Below are 17,617 nucleotides of genomic sequence, written 5' to 3'. Positions count from 1 at the left end.
TCACATGAAAGTACGATGGCCTCTCGAAGTTCATCTAATGTGCTTGGCTTTTGTCGATAAACGACGTCCTTTAGTGTTCTCCGCAGGTAAAAGTCTCCTCTGGTTCGGTCTGGGGAACGTGGTGGATACTCCACAGCACCTCTACGACCTGTCCATCTTCCTGGTAGATTTTCGTCGAGATACGCCCTAACACGATTTTGGTAGTGGGTTGGGGCACCACCTTGTTGAAAGTAAACTCTTCCGTCTCCATACAAATCTCGGATGGCACGTAAAATGGATGTCTGAAGCTTCTGAAGGTACACCTCACCGGTAACTGTGCTGTCAAAGAAGAATGGCCCAGTCAAGCCCCGGTAAGACAATCCACACCACACATTTACTCCTGGCAAATTCACGGCTTTGTCTACATGGACGTTCGAATTTTCGGCGGACCAGTAGATGCAATTTTGGCGATTTACTGTACCATTAAGTTTGAACTGTGCCTCTTCAGACCACACAATCATCTCTGCAAACTCTTCATCGTTGCGCACCATGTTAGTAAACCACTCGCAGTACTCCATTCTACGATCTGGGTCGTCCTCGTTCATTGTGTGTAGCAATCGTGGGATGTAGCACTTCCACTTTGCTGTCTTCAAAATTCGCCGAACACTTGAGCGACTCACTCCAGTTTCACGGACACACTGTCTCACAGACTTCTGTGGTGAGCGAGTGAATTGTTGTAACAAACGACGGAAGTTAGCTGGACTTGTTACTGTTACAGGTCGTCCAGATAGTTGTTTGTGTACATCTTTAACACAGCCTTCGGCTTCAAATTTGTCTCGAATGCTACGAATCGTTAAACATGTTGGTGGAGCTGTTTGATACTCATTTCACCATTGCCGTTGAACCTCATTAATGTTTTCGTACTTAAGATACCACTTCAAAACTAACTTCCTTTCATCGAATGTAAGCCTTGCGCCAGCCATGTTTACTTGAGTAATTAGGTACAACTAAGAACAAAACACTGACTATCTGGCGACTTTCATCTGACGAAACAAAACAACGCAATAAAACGTTACTGTGGCGATTTCCGGAACTGCAATCTATTACACTACCAAAGATGAGACAACTCCGTCAATTAGTTTGCCAGTTATGGACTTTTAAACAGTGGATAAATTTTTTTGTACCCCTCTGTATATGCAACGCTAACAAGAATTGTCAGGTGTTACACAGCCTGGCTTACAGAGGAGTGTTCCATCAAAGCGTATAAAATAGCTAACCTTCTAAAACGCGCACAAGTTGAAGATTAAAAGTAAAATGACACAAGATCAACTAGCCTGCCAAGACACGTCAAAACTAACCACCTCTCACTTACATCGAACCACTACTTACACTATATACTTACACTATATGATCAAAAATGTCTGGGCATCTTTTACTGATCTTTAATATGGGTGTTCCCACAGTTCGCCTTTGTCATGAGTTATGTATGCTCTGCTAAGGACTCTTTCAGTAAGGTGTCTGAATGTCTGTGGAGGAATGACAGCTCATTCTTCATCAAGAGGCGAAACCAGAGAAGATAGTAATGTTTTACTCTGGGGTCTAGAGTGAATTCGACGTTCTAACCCATGCCAGAGATGTTCGATTTGGTTCACGTCGAGACTCTGGGCTGGCCAGTCCATTTCAGGAATGCTGTTGTGCAAACAACCATTTCCTCACAGATACTGCTTTATGATAGGGTGCATCATCATGCTGATATAACCGTCTCTGAACTGTTCCTCCACTACACACAGTACACAGTACTCTAAAATGTGTTCATATCCTTCAACATGTAGCGTTTTCTTAAGCACAATGAAGTCACGATGTATTAACCACAATAAACACACCCATACCCTAACACCACCTCCTCTGTACTTCACTGTTGGCACACTACACATGAAGGCAGGTAACATTCTCTATGCATTAGTCACACCCAAACCCTTCCAAAGCATTGCGTCAGCGTATATCATGATCCCTCACTGCAAATCATTCGTTTCCAGTCACCCACTGTCCAGTGCCTGCCCCGATAGCTGAATGGTCAGTGTGAAGGATTGCTGTCCTACAGGCCCAGGTTCGATTCCCGGCTGGGTCGGGGATTTCTCCGCTCAGGGACTGGGTGTTTTGCTGTCTACATAATCATTTCATCCCCATCCGGCGCGCAGGTCGCCCAATGTGGCGTCAAATGTAATAAGACCTGCACCAAGGCGGCCGGACCTGCCCCGCAAGGGGCCTCCAGGCCAATGTCGGCAAATGCTCATTTCCATTTTCCGTCTACTGTCCAGTAGCCTAATTCTTTAGATCACCTCAAATGTCGCTTAGCATTGACTGCAGAAATGTGTAGCTTATGACAAGTTACTCAAACACTAAAGCCCATTCTTTTTAACTCCCTTTGCACAGCCATTGTGCTAGCTTCTGGGAGCCCTTTGGCACTAACAAGTGATTTCTCCCGCTGATTTCATGGGAGTTTTTACAACCACACTCCGCAATGCTCGACGATTCCTATCCGTCAGTTCATGATATCTGCCCTGTCTTGGTTCAGCTATGGTCGTTCCTTCGTGTTTCCATTGTACAATAAAATCACCAACAGTCAACTTGGGCAGCGTTGGGGTAGAAATGCCCCTGATTCATTTGTTACTCAGTTTCCCTCTAATGACTAGCCCACGTTCCAAGTCACTGAGCTTGACCCATTCTACTGTTCCTACTCCTTGACTTACAACTCAATACTTCCTACCTTCTATTATACTGACGGGCCCACCTGTCATGACATATAGAGGTCAATGCCGCATTACGGAGGGGTTTCCAGGTACTTCTGATCACATAGTGTACAACAGATCTACAGGTGTAGCCCTGCCTCTGACGTACTTGAGACTTGGCTTCTCTGGTGCAGCGTAAATGGTGCCACGAGATGAAGCGGAGCGAGTACTCACGTGGTGGGTTCGTCGAGGAAGATGACGGGCGGGTTGTTGACGAGTTCCAGAGCCACAGAGAGTCGCTTGCGCTGCCCTCCAGATAAGCCGTCTGTCAGCGTGGTCCGGCACTCCAACAGGCCCAGCGTCTCCAGGATCTCCTCCACCTGCGCCAGAACATGTACCGGGCGGTGTGGTCACCCCACTCTAAACGAGAATCGAGAAAACGCAACTCCTAGCCTTAAGCCTAGTTTACACGACGACATTGGGTTGCGCCACTCATTGCATGGATTTGAGTTGCACGTAAGTGGTTTCATATACACTCCTGGAAATGGAAAAAAGAACACATTGACACCGGTGTGTCAGACCCACCATACTTGCTCCGGACACTGCGAGAGGGCTGTACAAGCAATGATCACACGCACGGCACAGCGGACACACCAGGAACCGCGGTGTTGGCCGTCGAATGGCGCTAGCTGCGCAGCATTTGTGCACCGCCGCCGTCAGTGTCAGCCAGTTTGCCGTGGCATACGGAGCTCCATCGCAGTCTTTAACATTGGTAGCATGCCGCGACAGCGTGGACGTGAACCGTATGTGCAGTTGATGGACTTTGAGCGAGGGCGTATAGTGGGCATGCGGGAGGCCGGGTGGACGTACCGCCGAATTGCTCAACACGTGGGGCGTGAAGTCTCCACAGTACATCGATGTTGTCGCCAGTGGTCGGCGGAAGGTGCACGTGCCCGTTGACCTGGGACCGGACCGCAGCGACGCACGGATGCACGCCAAGACCGTAGGATCCTACGCAGTGCCGTAGGGGACCGCACCGCCACTTCCCAGCAAATTAGGGACACTGTTGCTCCTGGGGTATCGGCGAGGACCATTCGCAACCGTCTCCATGAAGCTGGGCTACGGTCCCGCACACCGTTAGGCCGTCTTCCGCTCACGCCCCAACATCGTGCAGCCCGCCTCCAGTGGTGTCGCGACAGGCGTGAATGGAGGGACGAATGGAGACGTGTCGTCTTCAGCGATGAGAGTCGCTTCTGCCTTGGTGCCAATGATGGTCGTATGCGTGTTTGGCGCCGTGCAGGTGAGCGCCACAATCAGGACTGCATACGACCGAGGCACACAGGGCCAACACCCGGTATCATGGTGTGGGGAGCGATCTCCTACACTGGCCGTACACCACTGGTGATCGTCAAGGGGACACTGAATAGTGCACGGTACATCCAAACCGTCATCGAACCCATCGTTCTACCATTCCTAGACCGGCAAGGGAACTTGCTGTTCCAACAGGACAATGCACGTCCGCATGTATCCCGTGCCACCCAACGTGCTCTAGAAGGTGTAAGTCAACTACCCTGGCCAGCAAGATCTCCGGATCTGTCCCCCATTGAGCATGTTTGGGACTGGATGAAGCGTCGTCTCACGCGGTCTGCACGTCCAGCACGAACGCTGGTCCAACTGAGGCGCCAGGTGGAAATGGCATGGCAAGCCGTTCCACAGGACTACATCCAGCATCTCTACGATCGTCTCCATGGGAGAATAGCAGCCTGCATTGCTGCGAAAGGTGGATATACACTGTACTAGTGCCGACATTGTGCATGCTCTGTTGCCTGTGTCTATGTGCCTGTGGTTCTGTCAGTGTGATCATGTGATGTATATGACCCCAGGAATGTGTCAATAAAGTTTCCCCTTCCTGGGACAATGAATTCACGGTGTTCTTATTTCAATTTCCAGGAGTGTATGACACGGCGACACCAGTATACACTTCAGTTTCGTCATTTTGTGGGTCCCTGAGTCGTGTCTGAAATGAAACTTTTGGCAGCTGCACGTCGCATGAGTTGTGACGGAGTTAAAGCTTGTTGCGTGGAATCGCTGCATAAGAAAAAATTAGAAACGTATTTTGATTCGCGACTGGATGAAGAAAAGACGTCAGTCGTTTTCTCAGCATCCTTGCTGAAATAATTTGTAATGGAAGATCCAATAAGTTCTTTTAATTATCTTAGAATGTCACCAGAACTGTTCATGTTTTTTTCTAAATGGAGTTAGTTATGTGTTAAGGAATAAAGGTACTGTAATGCATGAACCACTGTTGCCAGAACTGAAATTACATATCATATTGCGTGCATTACAATCGAGAACACTCGGCATGCTATAAGATACGGTTTTAGTTGGTGATGACGCTTTTTTATTACCACCAATAATTATCAACATTAACAGTTGTAAATATTAATGTTGGCAACAATAATTATTCTAAGCAGGCCGCATTAAGAAGAGAATGGTTCTGCAAACTACTCTCTTGAAGATAGATCTGTACAGTGGCAATATTTCAAAATTCTAACATATGTAAATGGGGAGCACTGCAACGACGTTTTAAATAGATGAATATTGAATAAATAATGCAGCTTCTTGAATTTGTATAGTCTTCTCTCCTGTCAACAATATTCCTTAACAAAGAGTTGCCCGCATCTCGTGGTCGTGCGGTAGCGTTCTCGCTTCCCACGCCCGGGTTCCCGGGTTCGATTCCTGGCGGGGTCAGGGATTTTCTCTGCCTCGTGATGGCTGGGTGTTGTGTGCTGTCCTTAGGTTAGTTAGGTTTAAGTAGTTCTAAGTTCTAGGGGACTTATGACCACAGCATTTGAATCCCATAGTGCTCAGAGCCATTTGAACCATTTTTGAACAAAGAGTTGGCCAACTCGAATGATGGGATTTTAGTCTTGTAGACGAGGGCATTGCCACAGCTAGAATTACACTTGCTTGTATCTCTATTAATTCAGTTGTATATGTGCTCCTAACTCAATAAATTTTGCCCTGCAGCTGAGATACTGTCAAACCATCTATGTTATGATCGCACACGATGGTCCCAGTGGCAGCAATATGTTGCTTATTTTTATAATCATCATTACTGAAATCCCACAAACACATATGCAAAGCATATATATCCGAAAAGTGAACATTATTCTCCATTCCCCACTTCATATTTCAGTTTGTCTACACTCTACGAACACACATAACCTCAAAACTCACGCAACTAGTGACGCCAAAGTTAGAACACGTCGAAAGTGTTTAGTTTCGTCAAAGAGTTGCGCAAACGCGTGGCGCGCATGCGCAGTGGCTGGTAACGCAGTTGCTTGCAACCCAGTGTCGTCGTGTAAACTAGGCTTTACATCTCATACTGTGTGTGCTTGTGTGTGTGTGTGTGTGTGTGTGTGTGTGTGTGTGTGTGTTTGGAGCTTACGGTCGCTCAATGGAGATGTTATCAGCGCCCTTACGAACATTAAAAGAAACAAATGTGGATAAAGAAACAAATGTGGATAAACTTACGAAAGTAATTGTCCTACAGTGAGAACCTATAAAATGACACTCATGCACTCACTCCCACCTCACTCGCTTTGACCTCACTCTGCCTCAGACGCCTGAAGACAACAGAGAAAGGGTGAAAGCTGCTACACCTTCTATTAAAACAGAAGTAAAACGACAGTGGAACTAAAAGAAAGACACAGGGAAATGTGACAGGCTGACCACTTACAAAACAACATAGAGGAGCCGCTTACCCTGTTACATATTAAAATCTTCTCTCCGAATGAAAACTTTCACCACATTCCTTTGAACGTTAGTTAAAATAGATTTCAGATATGCCAGTAAAACTGCTGCTACCTGATGTATGGAAAATAAAACACAGTCTGCTTTCAACTGCTTTCATTAAATCCACCATTCACACAGTAGCTAGTTACTGGGCTATTACAACCAAGTATTGTCAAAAATTAAAGTAAATTATTCATTTCAATGATCCTCAGTTAAGATGTAAAATTAAACTTCCGCTATTTACAGACTTAAGACTTACATCTGCTTTCCATACATCCATCATTCGCACAGTAGGTAGTTACTTGGCTGTTACAACCAAGTATTGTCACAAATTAAAGTATAATAAATTGTCATTAAAATGGTCTATTGCACTTGTTGAGAAATTCGTGAATGGAATAGAAGGAGTCGGCCATCAAAAATTCTTTTAAATTATGTTTAAATTGTGCCTTGTCCGAAATTAAACTCTTAATGGTTGCTGGTAACTTACTGAAAATATGTGTTGCTGAATACTGGACTTCTATATGGGAAAGAGTAAGTGATTTTAAATGTTTATTTATATTGTTCTTCTTCCCATTATTGATAGTGTGTACTAAGCAGTTAGTTGGAAAAAGAGATGTATTATTTACAACAAACTTCATTAAGGAATAAATATACTGAGAAGCTGTGGTTAGCATGCCCAATTCTTTGAATAGGTTTCGACATGGTGTTTTTGGATTTACACTACACGTCACTCTTATTTACGCTTCTGTACTCTAAAAATTTTTTCTCGGTTTGTGGAGTTACCCCAAAATATGAAACCATATGACATAATGGGGTGAAAATAAGCAAAACATGCCAGTTTTTTAAATTTATAACTCCTATGTCTGACATCATTCGCATTACAAACACAGACTTGTTCAGGCGCTTTAGCAGTTCGTTAGTACGTCGCTCCCAACTGAATTTATTATCAAGTTCTAATCCCAAGGATATTACACTTTCAACTTCTCCTATTTCCATGTCATCATATTTTATACACACACTAGAAGGAAATCTCTTGAAGTTCTGAACTGCATGTAGTGGGTCTTTTCAAAGTATAATGACAGTGAATTGGATATGAACCACTTATTAATGTCATTAAAAATTCGATTAGCTGCCCTTTCTACATTTATATTTGATTTACTATTTATTGCAATGTTTGTATCATCTGCAAATAAGACAGACTCGGCATCTGGTAATGTAACAGATGACAGGTCATTAATATACACAAGAAAAAGTAGAGGACCTAGTATGGAACCTTGGGGAACACCACACGTAATTTCTTACCAGTCAGATGATGTGTGATTACCTACTGCTGAAGTATTACGTAATGGCACCATTTGTTTTCTATTAGTAGGAGACACTATTGTTTTAGGAATTTCGACATGATCACTTCGCGCTCTGAGCTGAAAAGAGCGACGTGAAGCGATCGACAGGCACAACCATAGACACTGCCCAACACATCTGTGCCAACTTCCATCGGATTTACACAGTGGTTTCCATTTCGCGCCAAATCGGAGCTTACTTTCCGAATACGCCTCATACGTGACGGAAGGTAACGTTCTGCAGGCAGTCTTCAAACCCAAACTCTCCCATCGCATTGCCACAGGCAAAGCGTAAATAATCACTCTAAATCACACGTTTCCAATCACTCTCCAGTAGCGTTGCTCTTAACACCAACTCAAGTGCCGCTTCGCACTGACTACAGAAATGTGTCGTTTATGAGGAGCTGCTCGACAGTAGTATCTCGTTCTTTTTAACTACACAGTAATTGTGACAGCTGAGCTGCTGCTATGACTGTGGAAGTCAGGAGTGATTCATTACGGTGGTTTCGTGCGATTTTTTAAAACCACCCCTACAATACTCGACGGTCCCATTCCGTCACGGTTTCTGTGCCTCAGTAGAGAGGCTACCCGATCTTGACTTAGCTGTGGTAGTTTCTTCGCGTTTCCACTTCACAATCAGACTGCCAACAATCGATCTTCAAAGCTTCAGAAGCTTTGAAAAGTCCGTGATATATCTGCTACACAGGTGACGTCCAATCGCTAATCCATTCGACTCACCGACCCGTTCTGCTGTTAGTGACAACACAGTAGTCTCCGTCTCCTTTTATAATGGCGAATCCACCTTTCGTCACATTTTAGTGATCAACTTCGTATTTTATAGCGGTGTCCGGATTCTTTTGACCACATAATTCACACTCACGCTCATAAATTAAGCATAATGCTGATTCATGGTGAAACAACGCTCTGGTGGGCGGTTTGCGGGTTTAAATCACCTCGGGGTATGATCATGCGGTGCATTTGACCTGCGGTCGCCGCACGGTGGAGCTAGCAGCAGTCCACATACGCAGAGGTGTGTTGGTGCATGTCAAAGTACGGTGCAGCGAGTAAGTGTGCAGACGTTTTCAGACGTGCTAATCGTGACTGTGTGTTGAAAATGGCTCAAAGAACACATATTGATGACGTTATGAGGGGTAGAATACTAGGGCGACTGGAGTCTCAAACACAGCAGGTCGTAGCACGGGCCCTCCGTGTGCCACGAAATGTGATCTCAAGATTATGGCAGCTATTCCAGCAGACAGGAAACGTGTCCAGGCACTACAGTACGGGACGTCCACAGTGTACAACACCACAAGAAGACCGATATCTCACCATCAGTGCCCGCAGACGGCCACGGAGTACTGCAGGCAGCCTTGCTCGGGACCTTACCACAGCCACTGGAACAGTTGTCTCCAGACATACAGTCTACAGACGACCCAACAGACATGGTTTATTCGCCAGGAGACCTACAAAGTGCTTTCCACTGACCCCTGGTCACAGGAGAGCTCGTAAAGCTTGGTGTCAAGAACACAGTACATGCTCATTGGAACAGTGGTCCCAGGTTATGTTCACGGACGCGTCCAGGTATGGTCTGAACAGTGATTCTCGCCGGGTTTTCATCTGGCGTGAACCAGGAACCAGATACCCACCCATTAATGTCCTTGGAGGGACCTGTATGGAGGTCGTGGTTTGATGGTTTGGGGTGGGATTATGATTGGTGCACGTACACCCCTGCATGTCTTTGACAGAGGAACTGTAACAGGTCAGGTGTATCGGGACGTCATTTTGCACCAGTATGTCCGCCTTTTCAGGGGTGCAGTGGGTCCAACCTTCCTCCTGATGGATGATAACGCACGGCCCCACCGAGCTGCCATCGTGGAGGAGTACCTTGAAACAGAAGATATCAGGCGATGGAGTGGCCTGGCTGTTCTCCAGAGCTAAACCCCATCGAGCACGTCTTGGATGCTCTTGGTCGACGTATCGCTGCACGTCTTCAAACCCCTTGGACACTTCAGAAGCTCCGACAGGCAATGGTGTAAGAATGGGTGGCTATACCCCAGCAGCCGCTCGACCATCTGATGCAGAGTATACCAACCCGTTGTGCGGCCTGTGTATGTGTGCGAGGTGATCATATCCCATACGGATGTCGGTGTACATGCGCAGGAAACAGTGGAGTTTTGTAGCACATGTGTTTCGAGACGGTTTTCTCAACTTACACCAATACTGTGGACTTACAGATCTGTGTCATGTGTGTTTCCTATGTGCCTATGCTATTAGCGCCAGTTTTATGTAGTGCTACATTGTGTGGCACCACATTCTGCAATTATCCTTAACTTATGAGTATGAGCGTAGTAGTCGCTCAGCACGTTGCTTTCCTACTGAAATACTCAGTATTATCCTCGGGATGGGCAACTGAATGTGGACGCGCCTTGTCATATACACCTTGCACAGGCAAACAGTGGTGCGTTCAGTATGAGCAAATTCATCAGCACCAATCTTTGACCAGATCGCACAGTTTTTTTCCACTTCTCTCACGATAGCATCGATAATAGAACTTCACCTGCAATTCCCATATCTGTATGGGTGCTTCTAAGGACTCGGCACCATTGCCAACCTTTTCGTCGCTAATTACTGCACGCCCCTAAGCTGGGCATAACTCCTGATGAATTTGAACAGCTGCAGATCCTTTTGTAGGAAAAAATCCAATTACAGAACCCACTTCGCAACTGGCGGGAACAACGCTTTTTGAAGTCTTTGTTGTTTGATTTCACCAACATTCAAACGACTATTTGAATCAAAACAATGATTTTTGTTCCGTTGGTATATTTTTGCACTGTACCGCCAACATTTAAATATAAGCACATGGGCCGTACTTTCAGAATCCTGTCGCACAAGTACGGTTATCTGTCTACGAGAACGGCGAAGACAGTGGGTAAACTGCACACAGGACTCGTTAATCCTTTCTCTACCACTGGGACATGCATTGAAATGCCAAAGAAACTGGTATAGGTATGCAGTCCAAATACAGAGATATGCAAACAAGCAGAATACGGCACTGCGGTCAGAAACGCATATGTAAGACAACAAGCGTCTGGCGCAGTTGTTATTTCGGTTACAGCTGTTACAATGGCACTCTATCAAGTAAGTTTGAACGTGGTGTTATAGTTGGAGCATGAGCGATGGGACACAGCATCTCCGAGGTAGCGATGAAGTGGGGATTTTCCCTGCGACCATTTCACGAGTGTACCGTGAATATCAGGAATCCGGTAAAACGTCAAATGTGCGACATCGCTGCAACCGGAAAATGATCCTGCAAGAACGGGACCATCGACGACTGCAGAGAGTCGTTCAACGTTCCAGAAGTGTAACCCTTCCGCAAATTGCTGCAGATTTCAATGCTGGGCCATCAGCAAGTCACAGCGTACGAACCATTCAACGAAACATCATCGATATGGGCTTTCGAAGGCGAAGGCCCACTCCTGTATCCGTGATAACTGCACGAAACAAAGCTTTACGCCTCGCGTGGGCCCGTAAACACCGATACTGGACTGCTGATGACTAGAGACATGTTGTCTGGTCGGACGAATCTCATTTCAAATTGAATCGACCGGATGGACGTGTACAAATATGGAGACCACCACATGAATCCATGGAGCCTGTATGTCAGCAGGGGACTGTTCAAGCTGGTAGGGGCTCTGTAATGGTGTGGGGCGTGTGTAGTTGGAGTGATATGGATACCCTGATACGTCTAGATACGACTCTGACAAGTGACGCGTACGTAAGCATCCTGTCTGATCAGCTGCATCCGTTCATGTCCAATGTGCATTCAGACGGACTTGGGCAATTCCAGCAGGACAATACGACACCCCACACGTCCATAATTGCTACGGAGTGGCTACAGGAAAACTCTTCTGAGTTTAAATACTTCCGCTGGCCACCAAACTCCCCAGACATGAACATTATTGAGCATATCTGGGATGCCTTGGAACGTGCTGTTCAGAAAAGTTCTCCACCGCCTCCTACTCTTACGGATTTATGGACAGCCCTGCAGGAGTCATCGTTTCAGTTCCCTCCAGTACTACTTCAGACATGGGTCGAGCTGTTGCCACGTCGTGTTGCGGCACTTCTTCGTGCTCACGGGGGCCCTATAAGATATTAGTCAAGTTTACCAGTTTCTTCGGCTCTTTACTGTATAATGGCAGGTCCATCTTTCGTCACATCTAGTGGTCAATTTCGTATTATATAGCGGTGTCCGGCTGCTTTTGGCCAGATAGTGTAGCAGTCGCTGAGCAGATTGCGTTCCTGTGAAAATTCTGTGTCTTATCCTCGGGATGGGCAACTGTGTGTAGACGCACCTTGTCATATCCACCTTGCACACAATTAAGATATGTGAGATTTTCCGTGACAACAGGCAAGTAGTGGTGCATTCAGAAAGAGGAAATTCGTCAGAGCCAATGCTTGACTAGATTGCACAGTTTTTGTTCCACTTTTCGCACGATAGCATCGATCATAGAACTGGACCTGCAATTCCACTCTTCACGATACATGTCTGAACGGATGCTTCTAAGGTCTCGTCACCATTGTCAACCTTTTTGTCACTCTTTAATGTACGCCCTTAAGCTGGGCATAACTCCTGATGAATTTTAATAGCTGCAGATCCTTTTGTAGAAAAAAAAAACACTTACAGCATGCACTTCGCAACCGCCGGGAACAACGCTTTTCGAAGCCTTTGTTATTTGATTTCACCAACATTCAAACGACTATTTGAATCAAAACAAAGTCTTTTGCTCCGTTCGTATACTTTTGCACTGTACCGCCACCATTTAAATGTAAGCACATGAGCCGTACTTTACGGATACGTGTCGCACAAGTACGGCTATCTGTCTACAAAAACAACGAAGACAGTGGGAAAACTGCACTCAGAACTGGTTAATCTTTTCACTATCATCCGGACGTATGTGTCCCACGATATATTATCGTGGCCTGCTACTAGTTTTCAGATTTTTTAAAATTATAGCTCGCACCTGTAAGTTCTTCTTGTGCGGTCTTCATGTTCTGTTGATACCCCTTTCGTCCGCTCCGCTCCGTACTGTGTCATTGAACTAATAGGCACCTTTAAGTAGGCAACCGGATGAACAGATGTGCAGAGTGGGTTGCTGTAGCGCCTTCCCGGGCTGTTCGTGTCAGTGAACACCACGCACCTACCGATTTTTGCCGAATCACAAACGGCGCCCATACTGAGCACCTGTAATGTGCGTTAAGGACTTAGGAGAGATGCACTGTCCACAGACATGCGTCTGTTTTCCGTACGTCTTGTAGTTTTTGCGCAGTCCTCTTGGAAACCGTAGAGTTTCCTAGGAATAAAGCTGCACGTTTCATTCCTCCCCACACTGCAATACGAAAGTCGGGAAATCTCTTTTTTTTTGTATTGTTACTTCCGACTATGACACCGCCAGTGAAAAGGTTAAGGAAGACGTAAGTTTAATTAGCCATTGTTTCAATAACATTATCCTCCACTCACGTTAGATAGTCAAGCATACAAGAATGATAGAAAGAGAATAGATGGATGCCTGGGACGAAGGCAGCCCACATTACTTTCATACGTGTGTTAAGCGATATCCTGTTATTTGCTCCATTAACAAGAGAAGTACCTCAGCTCGAACGGTTAAAAACGAATAAAATTTTTTGAAAAGTATGGAGAGATATCTATTTTAACACTCATCAAGCTCATTTATCTTTGAAAATCAACATTTGTGTACAGTCGATGTTCGAATGTTAACGAATCTAAAGACAACGGAAGCTCCGGAGAAACAATGACGTCTAACAGGCAATGAAGATCTTCAGGGTCACAAGAGGCATATTATTTCTCAAAAAGATAAATATTTGCTTGAAACAATATCTGTTGACACAAGCAGTACTAACAGAGCTACGTTGTTGTGGTCTTTAGTCCGAAGACTGTTTCAGTGCATCTCTCGAAACTGGTTTCTCCTGTGCAGACATCTTCATTTCGAATAAATGCAACAACCTACATCCAATTGAAGCTGGTTATCGTATTCACCTCATGGTCTTTCTCTACCATTTTTACCACACACACTTCGAAATTAAACTGGTGGTCCCTTGATGCCTCAGAATGTGTCCTATGAATCAATTCCTTCCTTTAGACAAGTTGTGCAACAAATTTGTTTTCTCCCTAATCCTAATCAGTATCTCCGCGTTAGTTACTCTGTTTACGTAATATTTGCCATTTTTCTGTAGCTTCACATTTCAAAAACTTCTGTTCTCTTCTTGTCTGAACTGTTTATCGTCCATGTTAAACATCCATATAAGCCTACACTCCACACAAATACTCTCATAAAAGACTCCCCAAAATTTAAATTTATTTTAGGCGCTAACAAATTACTCTTCTTCAGAAAAGGTTTCTTGGCTATAGACATGTATTTTGTAAGGTGTCAGTTTCGACCATCATCAGTTATTTTGCTGCTCAAATAGCAAACCACGTCTACTACTTTTAGTGTCTCATTTTCTAATCTAATTCCCTCTGCATCGCCCGATTTATAGAATGAACTTTCACTCTGCAGCAGGGTGTGCGCTGATATGAAACTTCCTCCTACATTAAAACTATGTGCCGGACTGTGACTCGAAACTGGGACCGTGTCATCTGGCGAGCAATTGTTCTACCGACTAAACTATCCAAAGGTTACTTACGATCCACCCTCACAGCTTTACTTCCATCAGTGCGTCACCTCATATCATCCAAACTTCACAGAAGTTCGCCTGCGTACCTTGTGGGACTAGCACCCTGGAAGAAAGGATACTGCGGAGGTAAGACTTAGCCACAGCCTGGAGGATTGTTTCCACCGGTTGAATTTTCACTCTGCAGCGGAATGTGCGCTGATTTGAAATTATCTCGCAGATTAAAACTGCGTGCCGGACCGGGGTTTGAACGCGGCACGTTTGCACTTTTCATCTTCTGATTTAATTCGGCTACATCCCATTACCCTTGTTTTCTTCTTGTTGATATTCGCCTTATATCCTCTTTTGAAGACACTGTCCATTACGTTCAACTGTTCTTCCAAGTGCTTGGCTGTCTGTAACAGAATTACAATTTCATCTGCAAGCCTAAAAATTTTTATTCCTTCTCCCTGAACTTTGAATCCTTCTCCAAATTTTCTTCTTGCTCAGTGTACAGATTGTATTACGTCGGGGATAAGCTACTGCCCTGTCTTACCCTCTTCCCAACCACTGCTTCCCTTTCACGCACATCGACTCTTGCAGCTGCCGTCTGATTCCTATACAGTTTGTGAATAACGTTTCGCTCAATAAATTTTCTCCCCGCTACCTCCAGAATTTTAAAGAATGTATTCAAAAAGCTTTCTCTAAGTCTATAAATGCTACAGACGTAAGTTTGCCATCTTGTAAGATAAGTTGTGGGGTTAGTATAGCCTTGCGTGTTCCTGTATTTCGGTGAAACCAAACTAATCTTCTGCGAAGTCGACTTGTGCCATTTCTCTATTTTTCTGTAAATAATTTGTGCCAGTATTTCGTAGCCATGACTCATTAAACTGATAGTTTGGTAATATCCACACCCGTCAGCACCTGATTTCTTCGGAATTGAAATTATTACTTTTCTCTTGTAGTCTCAGGGTATTTCGCCTGCCTCATACATCTTGCACACGAGGCACAATAGTTTTCACACAAATGGCTCACCCAAAGATATCAATATTTCTGACGGAATGCCGTCTATTCCAAGGGTAAAATTTTTCGAAACAGTAGTTTCTGCATTGTTGTAACATCAGTTTCAGTGAGGTGGTTAGAAGAAAGCGGAACGGAAAAGTATGTACACCTGACAAGGACAGTCTGTGGACATGCTACACTATTTTCTGTGTATCAACGCTGCAGGAGTCAAATACAAAAAGGCACAGTGATCTCTGTCATGAAGTGTTCCATTCCGCTGTGTTTTAATCACTTTATTGAAACTCCTCCAAATTTACACTCCGATGCGAATGAGAGTACAGATATGACAACATAGCAACTTCGGTTTCGGAATTAAGACTCTTTAAGTAGTACGTGCATGTGTACATATGTTGTTTCACGCAAATACATAGCTTTTTGCAAAATAATACCTCTGTTTGGTGGTCTTAATTGCCTGTTACACACTATTGTTTCTTCAGTGCCATGTGCTCTGGTATTTAACCTTCAAACTTCGATTGTTCACAAACGCAGTTTCACAGATAAATAACTTTGGTGGGTAGAACGTCAGCCACATTTCCGTACTTTTAAAGTCATTATTATTCTGTTCAGGCGTCTGGCCTCGTTTACTACCTTAGTGAGTGTACTAAAGACGCAATTTCCGTGCAACTATTTACTCGCTATCCACCTAACTAATTATGAGTCCTATGCTCACTGGGTGGGTTATTACTTACTACAAAGGAGACTTTTTTATTGATTTTTGCACGCTGCTCCCTACCACGCAGAGAAAATTTTATTAAACTCCAAGGTTACAAGGTTCTATTCAGTTTCAAGGTGCAAACGCCTGCTTAATACATAAAGATCTCTGTAGTCCCTGTAGCGGTGCACTGTGTGGTACCGTGATGTGCGAACGTCTGCCTGTACATGAATTTCGTGATTTACCACAAGCTGTTTACAATTTACCGTTGAAAAATATACACTGAAGTGCCAAAGAAACTGGTATAGTCACGCGTATTCAGATACAGAGATATGTAAACCAGCAGAATAAGGCGCTGCAGTCGGCAAAGCCTAATAAGACAAGTGTCTGGCGCAGTTGTTAGACCGGTTACTGCTGCTACGATGGCAGGTTATCAAGATTTAAGTGAGTTTAAGCGTGATGTTATAGTCGGCGTTCGGGCGGTAGGATACAGCATCTCCGAGGTACAGATGAAATGGGGATTTTCCCGTAAAACCATTTCACGAGTGTACCGTGAATCTCAGGAATCCGATAAAACATCAAATCTTCGACATCGCTGCTGCCAGAAAAACAGCCTGCAAGAATGGGAGTAACGACGACTAAAGAGAACCGTTCAACGCGACAGAACTGCAACCCTTCCGCAAATTGCTGCAGATTTTAATGCTGGGCCATCAAAAGGTGTCAGGGTGCGAACAATTCAATGAAACATCATCGATATGGGCTTTCAGAACCGAAGGCCCACTCGTGTGTCCTTGATGACTGTATTACACGAAGCTTTACGTCTCGGCTAGACCCGTCGACACCGATATTGGATTGTTGATGACTGGAAACGTGTTGCCTGGTCGGACGAGTCTCGTTTCAGATTGTATCGAGTGAATGGACGTGTACGGGTATGGAGACAACCTCATGAATCCATGGACCCTGCGTATCAGCAGGGGACTGTTCAAGCTGGTGGAGCCTCTGTAATGGAGTGGGGCGTGTGCAGTTGGAGTGATATGGGATCCCTGATACGTCTAGATACGACCGTCACAAGTGACACGTACGTAAGAACCGGTCTGATCAGCTGCATTCGTTCATGCACATTGTGCATTCCGATGGACTAGGGCAATTCCAGCAGGACAATGCGACACCCCACACGTCCAGAATTGCTACAGAGTGGCTCCAGGAACACTCTTCTGAGTTTAAACACTTCCGCTGCCCACCAAACTCCTCAGATATGAAAATTATTGAGCATAACTGGGATGCTTTGCAACGTGCTGTACAGATGAGATCTCCACTTCCTCGTACTTTAATGGATTTATGGGCAGCACTGCAGAATTCACGGTGTCAGTTCCCTCCAGCACTGCTTC

The 17,617-nt window shown here is 44.9% G+C and overlaps 1 protein-coding gene across 1 annotated transcript in view; it reads right to left on the bottom strand.

Annotated features, from left to right (window-relative positions):
* The window catches only part of LOC126092489 (ATP-binding cassette subfamily G member 4-like), a 334,061-nt gene that overhangs the window by 41,048 nt on the left and 275,396 nt on the right, over positions 1 to 17,617 (bottom strand). Inside the window, exon 4 of the mRNA XM_049908106.1 lies at positions 2,943 to 3,088. Within this exon, the coding sequence (XP_049764063.1) occupies positions 2,943 to 3,088 (146 nt within the window). The remainder of the gene's footprint in view (positions 1 to 2,942; positions 3,089 to 17,617) is intronic.

Source organism: Schistocerca cancellata, chromosome 7, assembly GCF_023864275.1.
Source record: "Schistocerca cancellata isolate TAMUIC-IGC-003103 chromosome 7, iqSchCanc2.1, whole genome shotgun sequence".
Taxonomy (NCBI): Eukaryota; Metazoa; Arthropoda; class Insecta; order Orthoptera; family Acrididae; genus Schistocerca; species Schistocerca cancellata.
The sequence above is the reverse complement of the archived record's forward strand: the minus strand, read 5'-3'. Positions and strand labels throughout refer to the sequence as shown.